This window comes from Sorex fumeus, unplaced genomic scaffold, assembly GCF_029834395.1.
Source record: "Sorex fumeus unplaced genomic scaffold, SorFum_2.1 ptg000043l, whole genome shotgun sequence".
NCBI lineage: Eukaryota > Metazoa > Chordata > Mammalia > Eulipotyphla > Soricidae > Sorex > Sorex fumeus.
The window spans coordinates 42,292,734-42,307,761 of record NW_026606100.1 but is presented as its reverse complement, the minus strand read 5'-3'; the positions used below and the strand labels follow the sequence as shown (position 1 = coordinate 42,307,761).

General features: G+C 51.7%; 1 protein-coding gene across 42 annotated transcripts in view; it reads right to left on the bottom strand.

The window, feature by feature from the left end:
* Positions 1–15,028, bottom strand: part of TCF7L2 (transcription factor 7 like 2) — a 202,336-nt gene that overhangs the window by 63,055 nt on the left and 124,253 nt on the right. For 24 of the 42 annotated variants that reach the window (XR_008793359.1, XR_008793361.1, XM_056120409.1 and 21 more), the window contains one exon: positions 10,588–10,731. The exons of the other annotated variants lie outside the window; for them this stretch is intronic. Coding sequence is in view for 22 of the 24 variants with exons in the window: in XM_056120409.1 (XP_055976384.1) it covers positions 10,588–10,731 (144 nt within the window). In the remaining 2 variants the exon portion in view is untranslated. The remainder of the gene's footprint in view (positions 1–10,587; positions 10,732–15,028) is intronic. 42 annotated transcript variants of the gene reach the window in all.

Genomic DNA, 15,028 nt, shown 5'->3' with positions numbered 1-15,028 from the left:
TTCTGCCAGATTCAGCAGATGAATTGAAAAAGAACCATGGAAGAATAAGAGGCGATGCCGACAGATTTTTACCAGGTTTTACATAGACCTCCTTAAGTCACTGAAATCGCCCAAGAAATGAAGGCAGGTCCACGGGCGATCCTGTCCTAAAAGTGGAGAAACAAGAATTTGTCTCTTGCTAGCCAGAAGCAGAGGCCGGGCCCAGAATCTTGACCTCATGCTTCTCTTAATCATTTCATCAATCTCTGCAATCAACATACCCCAGCACCAGAACATTCCCTCTTCCTTTGAGGCAAGATACCTCAGGCTGAGGAGACTTGCAAGAGGTATGGCTTTATCGTGACATCTGCAAGAGTCGGCACACAAACAGAGCCTTTCTGCAGGAGAGGAAGTCCTTGGAGAAGGCCCTCTTGCGTAAGACCCAGAAGGAAGAGGCGAGCACTGGGGAACGAGGAAGCGATTTCACTGGGTTAATCTGGACCTTGGTTTCCATGAAGTCGATTCCTACTCCCTCACACCCAGACCGAGAAACCGCCACTGTCTCACTTTCGCTCCTACCCTGCCTGCTGACAGTGCCGGGAAGGGTCACGAACTTCAACCTGCGGCCATCAAGTTCTGATCGTGGAATTCGAAGCCCGTTGGGTTTCCACTGGGAGAATGAGACTCACACTGTTTTTTCTAAAGCAAATATTGAGTGCTTTCATCTTTCAGTGCCCTAACATGCAATCTGTCACCCAAATAAGGACGTGTTTATTTGCACCTTCTCCTAGTGGGTATTTGTCAAAATGATACCCTGTTTCCAGAGTCAGGGGGATGACCAGCACTTTCCAAGGGGTGCCGATCATTCTGTTTGTTCTTCCAGAGGCTCGTTCAACAGAGAAGTCTGGGCCAGTGGCTCCCCTCACTCCACTTGGAAAAATAAGCCACCTGTGTCTCCCAAAGGCCCGTATCCTTTCCATCCCAAATGCAGAAAAGCAACTTGCTTCTAAGTTGCTTCTAAGCTGTGGGGTCTCTGCTTCCTGCTGGGATGCTTTGCTGGGGACAATGAGAACCCTTCTTCTCCCACCTGGAGAACATTCTTCTTCAACAACCTGTTGCCCAAAACAAAACTCTCTGCTCTCTCCTGGAGACCAAGTCGACCACACTCCACGTGGAAAGAGATGGGAGTCCTGCCTGGAAATTTGGATCGCTTTCAGAGCAGGCAACAATTAATCCTTTCTCCTGATTCGACAGTGACTTCGGATGACTTTGGATGCCAGAGGGCTGTGACCTCCCCTCTCCTCCCTTTCAATTTCTGCTGTCTGCTTTGGGTCACTGCCCCCACGTCTCAACTGGCTGATGGCACATCTCCAACTCATTACAAAGCCGGGAATTAGATTACACAAGAATCTACATGTGTGTGACCGTGTTTCCTTCCCCCCGCAGAAGCCACAGCAGAAACGGTGTCAACCGCTCGACCAAGTGTGACCCTGAGCTGGGAGCTCTGGTTTCCCGGGGTGGGGGTGGGGGAGGGATGCAGGGGGGGGGAGTAGGCAAGCAAAGGCTAGTTCCCCTGCATTTCGCTCCACCCCAAGAAGTGCAGGCTCAGAACTACCCCAGCTCCCAGGCAGTCCACTCCCAACTCTCAATTCCTGCTTTCCTCTTGTGTGTGGGACAAGTGAGGACAGTATGGGAGGACCACTTTGGGTTAAGAAAGTTCACAGGGAAAAAATGTGGAGATTTCAGCAGTCTTTCCCTTTGATCCTGCTGCTTACTCACTTTATTGCCCTTCTCAGGTATTGCATTTTACCCCCAAATTTCTGAAGGTGGTATGGCAAGCCCGCCTGGCTACTCAGCTGTGGCTGTCTTCCAGTTGCATGTGTTTACTTCCTGTTCTGTATCCCACAGAATTAAGTTCATTTAAAACAATTTTTGTTTTCATTTTAAGACAAAAAAATCACTGCACACTTTATAGACTATGGTGCAGTGTAAATGTTAGTTTGATATGCTCCGGGAAAAAAAAAAAAGAAATTCAAGTGACACACTTGAGTACAGTATTAGCTCTACTCAGTCGCCTGGACTGGAACCCAGGCTCTCTCTGAGATTCGTTTCTATTTATTCTATCAGCTGGGACATCGATGGCCCCAAAGGAAGCAATTCTGGGTCCATGGACAGGAAGAATCAGCACTGCAAAACAGAAGATGGAACCATGGCTTGTCAATAACAGTGCCGGCCTCGGCACAACTGGAGGGGAAAATGAGTCTCTGATGAGCCCGGATGAATCAAGTCAAGGCGACCTTTCAAAGGGCAGTGATGATCAAGATTAAACCCACATCCCACATCAACTGACTCAAAGGGCTTACATGAGGGTGGGTCAAGGTGAGGGAGATGATGAGGGCGGTAGAAGGAGATAGGAGGAAATTCAGAGAAACAGAGACTAGGAGAAGTCTGATTTATTGCACAGCATACTTTAAGATACTTAAAAAAAATTCAGATCTCAAGAGAAATCTGCTCCCCAGACCTGTAAGTGCCCATGGGTACCCAGGTAGAGAACCCCTCCCCGCTCGGCCCTGACGTGAGTGAGCCCAGCTGGACAGGCTGGGCTGTGCAGAAACAAGCACGCCCTTCTCTTTATTTTTTTTAATTTATTTTGCATTTTGGGGGTAACACCCAGTGATGCTCAGGGGTTCCTCCTGGCTCTGAACTCGGGAATTACTCCTGGCACTGCTCAGGGGACCATATGGGATGCCGGGGATCGAACCCAGGTCAACCTGTGTGCAAGGCAAATGCCCTCCCTGCTGTACTATCGCTCTGGTCTGGAGCCCTTTTCTAGAAGGAAGCAGCTTCCTACATCCTGGGAGCTGGATGTCGGCACAGAGCCCAGCAACTTCCACATACAGAGGAAGAGGCGCAGAAACAACCCGGCCTTCCTCAGGAGGGCCTGGCCTTCCGAAGGCTGTGAAAGATGCCCTGTGCCCCCATCCCTCATCCCCCGACCCTGGCACCCCTCTCTCAATTCCACCCACGTTTCTCAGGCAGGCAGAGGCAAAGCAGCTTGGCCGAGACCGAGCTGGGACAGTTACAAGCTGCCTTTCCTCCCAGATGGCTCCGGACTGCCAAAGGGCTTCTCATTTTCCTGCCACATCGGGCCTCTCCCTGTCCCTTGGGCTCCAAGGGAGCCACCAAGCTGGCAGAAATGCGCCGGCAGGAGCCAGGCACGACGTGATGGAGTGGGGAGTCGGGGCCCTCTGACCCCAACCCCCTTCATCATAGTCGCTCCAACATCATCTCCTGCCAATTCTGTTTTGCTAAAGTGGTGAGTGGGCCAGTGCCCGGGCACCAGCCGTGGCAGGCTGAGCGTCCACTGGGGACGAGAAATAAACCCGGTAGTGTCCACTTGGCCAGCCCCACCGCATCCTACCTCCCTTGATTCACTTTGCTGATGCTTCCGTTCCTTTCTTGTCCCCCCCCCCCCACACTCTGGTTTGAAGGAACCAGCATTTGCAAAGAGACCTACTGGGAGGACACACAGCCCTCCTCGTCACACCTTCCTGGGGACACTCCGCACTTTCCTGCAGTGTCAGCAGATAAGGATGTTGGGGAGCACGTGCCGGGGGGCGTGGCCCAAAGAAGGCCCCAGAGCTGAGACCTCTGCAGCCCCCCGGTGCTGCCTCCTTCCACATTTCCAGATCAAGAGGAGCCAGGCACAGAGCGGAAAAGGCGCGCCTTGGAAACAGATGCCCGCGCTGCAGCCTGGCGGCATCACACCAGATGCCACCTCCCCCCAATGTTTTTACGACTACACTTGAAAAATAAGTTTTTCCCAAAAAGTGTGTGTGGGTGTGGGGTGTGGGGGTGGGGTACAGCGGGGGTGGGTAAGAGATTTGCCAGTGATCACACCCAGGGCTTTTTGGCAGAGACAAGCCAAAGGCTCTAGCAGTGGGCTGTGTCCTCAGCACCAGGGCAACATTTTTAATGCAATGGGTGGAGGTGGTGAGGAGTGAGGGGAGAACGTGGAGTGGACAGCGAGAGCCGATTCGCTCCCGGGATCATCTCTGCTAAATTCCATTCAAGTTTCCCGGGAAGGTGCATGGAGTGGAGAAGACAGAAAAAAATCGCTACCTGCCACGACTTTGCTCCCAGAACCGTAACTGTTCTTTGTTACAAACGAGTAAACTAAGTCCTAAGGTCTAGGCTGAAGTCAGTTCCTTTTCTGTCCTCAAATCCAAACATCGAATCTGAGTGACACGGGGATTGTCTGAGGCACAAGACATCGACAGAGACAGACAGACAGACAGACAGACAGGCCCAGAGATGGGATAGCGCAAGTGGCACCATTCCTAGAGCCCAGCCACACCCTCTCTTCCAGGGTGAGGTTACTGTGAGGAAAAGGGTGTCCTGAGGGTTGAGACACACACCCCAGGGAGACTGAGCTGTCACCTCTCTCAATGACAAGGAGCCAGAACAGTAAAACGTGCAGACTAAACATGATTGCCACTCAATGCCTCCTTTGCAAACCACAACACCCAAAAGGAGAGAGAGAACAAAAGGGAATGCCCTGCCACAGAGGCAGGGTGGGATGGTGGGTATGGGGGGTGGGGAGGGACACTGGGATCAGTGGTGGAGAATGGGCACTGGTGGAGGGATGGGTACTTGATCATTGTATAACTGAAACCCAAGCACAAAAATTTGTAAGTCTACAACTGTACCTCATGGTACTTCACTAATAAAAATTTTTTAAAAAGGGGCCGGAGCGATAGCACAGCTGGTAAGGCATTTGCCTTGCACGTGGCCAACCCGGGTTCGATCCCCGGCATCCCATATGGTCCCCCAAGCACCACCAGGAGTAATTCGTGAGTGCAAAGCCAAAGTAACCCCTGAGCATTGCTGGGTGTGACCCCCCCAAAAAAAATTAAATAAATTGGCTTCTTTAAAAAAAATTTTAGAAAAAAAAGGTGCAGATTCCAACACGCCAGCCTTCACGGGCCCAAGTCTCCTCTATAAATGTCCTTTGTCACAGAGATACCAAGAAATAAGTGACTTCCAAAGAAAGGAGGAAAGGGGTTCGCCACAGAAGTAGCAGCCACCAGGCAGCCTGTGGGGTCCTGGTAGATGCCAGGCAGCCAGGAGGGACCCCTCAGTCCCTGGATGGGCTCCCCTAGGGAGAGCCCTCAAGCCCAGGGCCTGCACTTCCTGCTTCCTCCACCAGCCCCGAGGGGGATGAGTATAGGAACAGCGCCCCCAGCGTCCAGCCTGAGGCCCAGCAGGAAGCCCCAGAACCCAGCCAAGATACTCTCATGAGGGAAGATGGGTTTCCTGGTGGGGCAGGCGGCGGAAGGTGGGCACCAGCTGTGCCTGTCTTAGAGTGGGCTGTGCTAAAGAGGGTGAAGTGACCCTGTATCTCTCTATTCTCCTGGAAGGTTCATCCTCGACGCTGTTCATCTGGGAGAACTGGACAAAGCAACTTTGCAGTGAGGAAAGGGGAAACAAAGAAATAAAATGATCTGGCAGTGCGGAGGTCTCTCATGGGTGTCACCCCACCCGATAAGCAGGAATATGGGGGAAGGGTAGACTTCCTGGTCCACCTGCCAGGCCTGTGTGCTCAACCGGGTTCCACGATGCCAGGAGGGTGTGAAGGAAATGTCCGCTCTGCTGCGGAAATCTTCAACTCATGCCTCTCAGGTGGGATGCTTGGGCATCAAACTGAAAAATCAGATTGCAGGGAGGCAGCACCTTCGCACATTAGGGGGTACCCCCATTTGAGATGTCATAGAGACTCTGTTCCAGATGGGGAAAAGATTTCTCTTTTAAGAGATGCAAAAGAAGCAAAAACAATTGCCTCCCACCTATGATTTTAAGACACATCTCAAAGACGACAAGAAATAGTCGCTTTATCTCCAAGAAACCATTCTCACTGCTTCCTCATCCCATCCTATTCTACGTTATCGAGAGTGAGAAGACACATTAAGCAGTTTCGTTCAACCAAATGCTTCTAACGCCAAGTTTCAATGCGGAGATTCATACAGTAAATATTCCCCTTCAAGCGTACTTTGTTGTGTAAATCCAGATTTTTTCCATACATAACATGTACTGAAGCACAGAGTACTAAGGAAATGAAGTAATCTCTATATTTGCTCCAAATGACTAACAAGCAAAAATAAAACTACAGCCGTGATGCCATGCTTTTCAGAAATCAGACATATAATAAGCCACAGATTTATAGGATGTGGTCTAATAAACCTAAGAAAAGTTTCATTTCCTCCCAGCAAAATGGTGAACTCCCTGTCTGTGTGAGAAGTTCTGCAAGTGAACAGAAGTCTCTGTTTCCCGCAGTGTAAAAGCCGAGAGTTAAGAGATTGCTGAGCAAAAGCCAGTTCCTCCCAAACACACACACACACACACACACACACACACACACACACACACACACTTCCCTAAAAATGAAATTTAAAAATTGGCAAAAGGGTGAGGCAACACAAATCAAGAGGACAGAGAATCCTTCCCTTCCCCCACCCATAGAGACGCCTTTGTAGAACTCCAAAGGAGGAAGAAAGCAAGATAGGAAAGAAGGTTCCAGACAAAGACCATTTTAAAAATTAGTTTGCAAGCATTTCCATGAACATAGTATTGACTAAGCAATTATAGGAAATAACACTTTCTTTCTTATCTCCGTGCATTTATGCCTTGAGTCACACCCTATGATTGTCACTATCAAACATGTTAATAGCCCCAATGTAATGACTCTGTATGGTAAGCTTTTCAAATGTACATGAATAGGTAACTAGTAAGAAGTGACTCATGCCTGTTCAGGTGGGTATTGACTTTCTTAGTCATATTTACTCAACTGGTCTCCCAACCCGCACTGCCCAAGGAGAGGGCTGAAGGATCAGGCTCGGGCCGAATGGACGGACAAGGAGAGACGCCACAATGAAGGTTCCAGAGAGAAGGGCAAGAAGGACCTGGGGTGTTTTGTACACAGTGAAACTCAGACTGTCCGGCCCAGCTCCCAGGCAGGCTGGATGTTTAGTAGATGTAGTACGTTCTCCTTAGCAGGGGGAGCAGGTGGGAGAAGAAGTCATGCACAGCCAGCTAACAGCTCAGGGGCTTGGAGCTTAGTCCCTTCCCCTGTGATTTTCAGAGTATTGCGGAACCTCCTCACCTCCGCTGCAGAGAGACTCCCTCCCTGCACCTACCCTCCAGGACTGCCCTGAAGTTTAGAAGAGAGAACATCGACCAACATGCTAGGGCCTTAGGACCTTATGTTGGGTCCCTCTGCCATCAGTCTTTTGGGGGTTCCTCGTAAGTAGGGGGATGCACAAGCCCCCTCCTTTCTACAGACACAGCCAAACACCCACAGAAACTGAGGGTTTCAATTCAGTTTGGACTCCCGGGCGTGTGGTTTCCACGGTGCTCCCCGGGTCCTATTTGGGCAAGACACCACCTTGATTTGAAGAACTACAGAACTGACTTCCCTGGACACCAACCCTGTGGAGCATAGGAACGATGGGCCGGCCACCCCTGCGGTTGGTCTCAGGTCCATCGTGCAGGCCACCTGCACCCTCACCTTTCCCTTTCACTGGGTCAGATTCACAGCAACTGGGGGTGTTGTGGGGCCTGGTCTATCCCCACTGGACAAACTGGTACCCAGAGTCCAAGGCCCGGCCCATGAGGCCCAGCCTGCAAGAAGGAGGGATCTTGGCAAAGCCATAAGTAAGCCTAGCGGTCACTGGTGCCAGGGAGCTTGAGTTCTAGGAAAGGGTCCCCGGCTTTCTGTTTCATTTTCTCACACATTGGCTGGTTCTGGTTGTCCTTTATCTACCTTATAACTCTGAGCAGAGATTAATGAGTGACTCCGTGCCGGCCCTGGTGGAGGACGAGCTATGTGCGGTATGGCCTTATCATGCAGGCCAGGCGGCATGAACGCTGTGGTCAGGGAGGGACTGTCGAGAAGTTTCCATGGGGCCGTGGCGAGGCTCCCCCCACCCTCACCCCACCCAGGCCGCCCCACCCCCACTCCACCTCTGCTCTGCTGGGGCCGAGAGAGAACAAGGCTTCACACAAACACAGGGTGGTCCAGGCACAAACATCATCCCGGGGTCCAGAGACTCAGACACATCCTCCAAGGTACTCCCATGTGGCTGGCCCTAGGGGGCCAAGGAGGTGATGACAAAGATGGATTTCCAGGCCACCCTCATGCCTGCCAGCAACTCCCAGAATGATGACCCACGGGAGAATTCTGAAGGTTTCTTGGGTGGGGGGGAAAGGGCCACGGGCACCATTCCAACTGTGTCAGGATTTCTGCAACGTAGCCCCGAGAGAGATGAGAAAGAACCGCATCCAAATAGTCAAGCAATTCAGGGGAGGGGGGGCTCAGGGTGCTTAGATTTGCTAAAGGCCTTTCTCTCCTAAGTGGCTATGTGCTACTTCTGAAACCACCCCGCCTCAAAGACATCTCTGATCCCTTCTCTCTCCAAAGGTGGCATGTGTGCCTTCACGCTCCCACGTCCAGACGCCTGTGACTCTCCATCAACACGCAACAAGCCCCCAACACCAAAGCGAGGATGAGAAATGACCGTGAAAGACAGAGGCAGTCCTAACCAGCCTTTAAAAACAGCTATACTGATACACGGGAAGTTTTCAAATGTTCGACGTAGAATTGTGTGTTATATATATATGTTGCAAATAAATATTCTCATTCTATCACCGAACTTCTCACTCTCCCAATTGTTTCTGGAAAACAACAACTTTGAAATATCGATATAATTATATGACCAGTTTTATTCCTTTACTATTAACGGTTATTGATTTATAATTTAAGAACTCTTTACTGAAAGCAAGGTCAGAAGTATTATCCAGGCTGGAAAGGTTGTATGGTGGATAGGGCACTTGCCCTGCATGCTGCCAACACAGGTTCAATCACTGGCACCACATACATTCCCCTGAGCCCCGCCCGGAATGATCCCTGACGATAAAGTCAGGCATGAGCCCACTAGGTATGCCCCCACGCAAGAAAAAACAAACACAAAAAGCATTATTCCAAAAGAAAACAAAAGAGACACTATTTTTATGCTTTTATGTTGAATCAAATCTCTCTTGAATTGATTTTTAATGTGCCATGTGAAGTGGTCTCCCTTAGTTTGGAATTATTAATAGACTTAAAATTCAGAATAAAATTGTCAATACTGCACTGTAGCACTGTCCTCCCGTTGTTCATCAATTTGCTCAAGCGGGCCCAGTAACGTTTCCATTGTGAAATTTGTTGTTAGTGTGTTTGGCATATCGAACACGCCACGGGTAGCTTGCCAGGCTTTGCCGTGTGGGTGAGATACTTCCGGTAGCTTGCTGGGCTCTGGAAGGGGCGGAGGAATCGAACTCAGGTCAGCCCGGGTCAGCTGCGTGCAAGGCAAATGCTCTACCGCTGTGATATCCCTCCAGCCCAAAATTGCCAAAATGCAAAAAAAAGAAAGTTATTATTAGTTTGTGGGGCAACCCGGCTATGCTCAGGACTTACTGCTGGCTCAGTGCTCAGGACTTACTCCAGTGCTCTGGGAACCATATGGGATGCCAGGGATCAAGTTGGATTTGACCTCATGTAAGGTGGGCGCAGTAACCCCTGGGCTCTCTCTCTGCCTACCCCTACACTGGCTGTTAACATATTAACTGTCCTTCAAACAAAGCACTGTCGCACTGTAGCACTGTCCTCTCGTTGTTCATCGATTTGCTTGAGCGGGCCCAGTAACATCTCCATTGTGAGACTTGTTGTTACTGTGTTTGGCATATCAAATACGTCACGGGTAGCTTGCCAGGCTTTGCCGTGCGGGCAAGATACTCTTGGTAGCTTGCCAGGCTCTCCGAGAAGGGCGGAGGAATTGAACCCAGCTCTGCCTAGCTGGCGGCTTGCAAGGCAAATGCCCTACAGCTGTGCTATCACTCCAGCCTTCAAACAAAAATAAAAATAAAATCTAGTCTGCACACGAAATCCTTTGCTGTTTAAATCTAAAGCATTAATTTTAACAAAAAAACACACACTTAAAAAAATCTGCATTGACTTCTGTGTTTGTGAAGATGGAAGATGTGTTTGTTCGAGACGTCCTTCGTTCTCTGGGATGGCTAACCTGGACAGCGCTGCCCCTCACCAACCCTGAGCAGGGTGGGGGTTTGGGCACCGCCTTTCGGTGGCCTCAGGACAGTATCCACCTCCTCAGGGGAAAATCTGAATTCTCCATAAATGAGAATACAGGGCCCCGTGGAAGGGCCGGGTTGGTTCCTCCTATGCCGGGAGTGGGCAGTGGGCATGGTTTGTGGGAATCGTTTGTGGTGTCAAGGTGAAGGGTGGCCCAGCTGTTCATCCTTGGGGACACGGGCCACGAGGCCTGCCCCGGGCTCCGGGAGCACCACCCTCTCCCGTAAACCAGCCTCTTTATGGTGCTGATAACCAGTCCGTGGTCAGTCCACCCAGACATCGTGGCACCTGATAGCGCCACGGCCCGGCGGGAACCCAGGGAAGCCCCATGCCAGGGGAACCAGGTGTTTCCGGAAGGCCCCGGGCCGGGCGCCTCCGTTTCAGAGCGAGCTCGTCTCCTACCGTCGCGCTGCTCCGAGACCTACCTCCAGACACCAGGGCTCCCCAACTTTTTGTAAGGAGTGGCTCCTTTTCATGTCCCTGAAGACTGCGGTGCTGAGAGTGAAGTCTGAGGGGGGGCAGAAGTGCTGACAGTCATGTCCCTGAGTGCAGCAAGGGAAGGGGCACTGCTGCCAGGAAGAAAGGGGAACAGAGTAAGGCCCCCGTCCCAACTGCTACCCAGACCCCGCTTCTCTGCAACACCAACCAAGGACACAGGGGGCTTCCCAAAGGGCCCCCAGGACTCGTCCACCTCCCTGCAGACCGGCCAGCTCAGGGCCTGCTAGTGAACTCTCGGGCCGCCTCCTCCTCCTCTTCCTCCTCCTCCTTCACTTCCTCCTCCTCCTCCTCTTCCTCCTCTTCGTCCACCTCCTCCTCCTCCATGACACCCTCTGACCCCGCCCTGCTCACCCACCCCCACTGCCCCTGACCCCCCACTCCTGCCTCTGGGAGCTGGCACATCCTCCTCTAGCTCGACTTACCTGCTGGAATCACCTTAGTTTCAACCATGTGAAAGAACACTATATCTCACCCTTCCCCCCACTCCGCCCCAAAAAGTGGCCATTGCTGGTGTTTCCACAACAGCCTGGGGCTCTATCCAGCCCTGACCCCAGGCCAGACTACAGACACACACATGTCACTCTCGAACACTCCTGGACCCTGGCAGGGCACAGCTCACATAGCCAGTAGCAGCTTAGGGGGGTGGACCACCAGTCCAGAGAGAGTGCCTCCCTGCAGAGCACCCCCCCATGCCTGCTCTGGGGCTGGGGGGCTCCAGACCGGACAATGCATGTCCATCCACTACGTCTCAGTCCCCACAGTACAAGGGAGGTGCTGCCAGGCCCTTTCACAGAGGAGGAAACGGACTCAGAGACGTCAAGGAGCGTGCCCAAGGTCACACAGCAAGTCAATGGCAGAGGGGACACCAGCCCGGGTGGCGGGAGGCTCCTGGTGCGGCTGTGTGGACTCACCTGCCTAACCAGATGGTCACTATTGCTCCCTGCATGGGAGAGAGTTTCAGGGGGGAGGGGGGCTGAGGGTGGGGTTGGGGGTGGTCAAAGAACAACTCAGGGTCCTAGAAGTGCCAGTTGCAGAGAAATATAACCCTCGCTGTCTTCTCGGAAGGAAGCGGCCTCTGCCCTTTCTGTCCACTGTACAGGAAGTAGCTCCAACTAGCTCAAGTCGTAGAGGGCCGTCTGAAGGACGAGCCCACCAACAACACCACCTCCCATCCTTCCAAGCCCTACACTTCAGGTAGAGGACCAGGAAACTAAACGCAACACCCAAAGGCTCATGTTCTGATCTTCAGGAAATCTGATAATGAAGGAGCAAGGTGGGGAGTGAAGGCTGGAGACAGGAACTGACCAGTATAAAACCAAAGAACAGCAGCCCCGTGCCCAGGGCCATTTCGACGGCTACCCAAGTATCACCTGGTCCGCCCAGCAGGGTGCTGTCCAGGTACATCAAACTATTCCAGGGCCACACAAGCTCCTGAAACAAGAAGCGGCCACAGCGCCCACAAACAGGTGCCTCTCTGGCCCCCTGCTGGCTGGGGCTGTCCCTGGTGCGGACCTTTCAAAGTCACCCTTGGCAGAAGCCCAGGAGGGACAATCCCTGGAGAAATCTGGGCCCAGTCTGAGAGCCCCAGCTGAAGGGCTGGTCTTCCCTGGAAGTGTCTGAAGGTGTCGGGACTGGGTGTGGGAAGCAGGGCGCCCTCCACCCCTACTTCTCCAGGGCGCTCATGTGTAATCAGGACTGTGAGTCACGGGCCAGGACGTGTCCACCTGCACGATGGGCTTTGCTTTACAACCGAGCCGAACTCTCTTGCCTTGTAAAGGTGACTCACCCGGCGGCCTCCCACTCCAGGGACATGCTTTAGCCCTCCGGTGGATTCTAGAAGGAACCTGGCAGTACAGGGGGGTTCAGAGCAGCTGCCTTTCCTTCCTAGCACGATGCTGAGAGCTCAGAGGCAAGGTTCCCAGGATAAGGACCCCAGAGGGGTCTGGGAAGGAAATTGCCTGAAGGTCACCAGAGACCTCAAGAATGGCACTATCTTCCCATGACCTTTCCTCGGGCCTGGATTCCCACAAGGGAATTGAGGCTTCAGAGGAAAGGTCTCTTGGTCTCTCCCTCTCTCTCTCTCAATCTCTTCTCTCTCTTGGTCTCTCTTCTCTCTCTCTGTCTCTCTCTCGCTCGCTCTCTCAATCTCTTCTCAAACTCTTCTCTCTCTTTCTCTCTCTTCTGCATGGTCCCACATATTGCTGTAGAAGTTCTAGATGTTTGGGGCTGAAGCAATGGCACAGCAGGCAGGGCATTTGCCTTGCACGCGGCTGAGCTGGGTTCGATCCCCGACATCCCATATGGTCCCCCAAGCACCGCCAGGAGTAATTCCTGAATGCAGAGCCAGAAGTAACCCCTGTGCATCGCTGGGTGTGACCCAAAAAGAAAAAAAAAATAGAAGAAGTAAGTTCTAGATGTTCTTTCACACTGCCCACTTTCCAGGAGCAAGACACCTTGTTTCCCAAAGGGTCTCACCCACCTCTTCTTATCTTACAAGCCCATCCCACCATCCCTCTTTCCCCTTTTCTTCTAACTATAATCCCCATCATTAATCAGTATAATATCCTCGCATAATATGATTTTTACATATTACTTCCTATTAATAAGCCACTTCAAACAAGCTATGGCAAGGATGAGACGTCTTCAAGACAACTCAACTATTACAACTAAAAACCCAGAGTGAAGCCCAGAGGCTCCCCTCAAACCAAGACTCCTTTGCAGATGCTCCAAACCAGGTGGCAGAGGGTCCTATGTAAGTATCACGCATGCTCTTCCTGCTAAAGACACCCCCACCTACTTAGAGGCGCCACCGGATTCTCAGGTCTTGCCAATTTGGTATCACAGACCCCTCCCCAAGCTCTGGGGGTGGGCAAGTTCTCTCAATCAACACAGCCCAGCCCCTTCCCCTCCCGGAAACAGATCAGGTCCCCTAGGCTGCCTGGGTGCTTCTGGGTAAGGAGCAGCACCCCAACTTTGCACAGGCCAGCACCCCCCATAAGCATGACTTCCATCATCGCGCAGCCATGCCTCATATGAGTCTGTGCAGGAAAACGAGCACACAGAGCCCAAGAGATAACACGGATGCTGGTCGAACCAGGTTCAAGTCCTGGCACCCCTATGGTCTCTTGAGCCCACCAGGAGTGATCCTGAGGACAGAGCCAGGAGTAAGCCCTGAGCACTGCTGTGTGAGGCCCCGACACTCTATCCCCACCCAAGAAAAGACACGTTCCAGGCACCATAAATGCAGGTTTCCTGAGTTTCCAGCTCCCAGCCCACACCAGGGTCTTGGTCCAAGGCAACCTATTAAAGTAGGGGCTGACAGGAGTCAGAACAGAGCAGGCAAGACACCTCTGGGATTTGGGAGCAGGGCTAAGGTCACCTGCTGGAATAATCATCTGGGCTTATCCTGCCCAGAACCCTGATGCCACCGGATGCTGTGAATTTCACTAAGCTGCAGGCACTTAACTGCTGAAATCTGCCCCACTCCTTTTTCTGGAACACTGCCTGCATGAGGCAGAAAACTTTACTTATTTCAGTTTGGGGGCCACACCCAGCAAAGCTCAGGGGTTATTCCTGGTTCTGCACTCAGAGCTCATTCCTGGCTGGGCTTGGGGGGGATGATATGGGATCTGGGTATCAAACCCAGGTTAGCCGCATGCCAGGCAGGCATCTTACATGCTCTACTGTCTCTCAGGCTCCTGGGACTGAAGACTTTAAAAGATCTTGATTCCATCGAAGGTGAACTCGTGGACTCACGAGGCTGTGACACTTCAAGAGAGAAGTTGGGGACAGCTGATCTTCAAGGGGCACTTGTGAATGGACACAGGGACAAGGCCACAAGGACCCAGCAACAGGATGTACCATTTCAAAAGTCAGGGTTCAGTACTATTTTAGTGTTTGATGAGCTTACAGACAACATTCAAATGTGAATGCAATCAAATGAAAGGCAGTGAGCTAAGAAGTACCAATTGCTCTGCCAGGAAAAATAAAATTAAAAAGTGGGGAGACAAAAGGGTTAGAGAGAGAGCAAGAAGAGTGTCGACAAGGAGCTAAAAATCATTTAACAAAACTCCTATAAATACTTAACGCCTCCAGAGATCAAGATTTTGTCTGAAATAATGTTATTCAGATCATAAATTGGTCCCCAGCTGTTGGCTATGCTGAATTCACCTCTTTGGCCTTTAGAAAGAAAAAGGCAGATGTGTAAAGTTCTATTTGAGCAGTTTGGCACTATTTGTTCGAATGTTATCCTGAGTGTTTCTGTGCTTTCTGGGGGAATCTGACATTTACAGCCACTCGAGGGCTGCACAGACCACTGTGGTCCCGGGAGGCCACTCACCCAGGGTGGTGTAATGATGTGTTAGGACC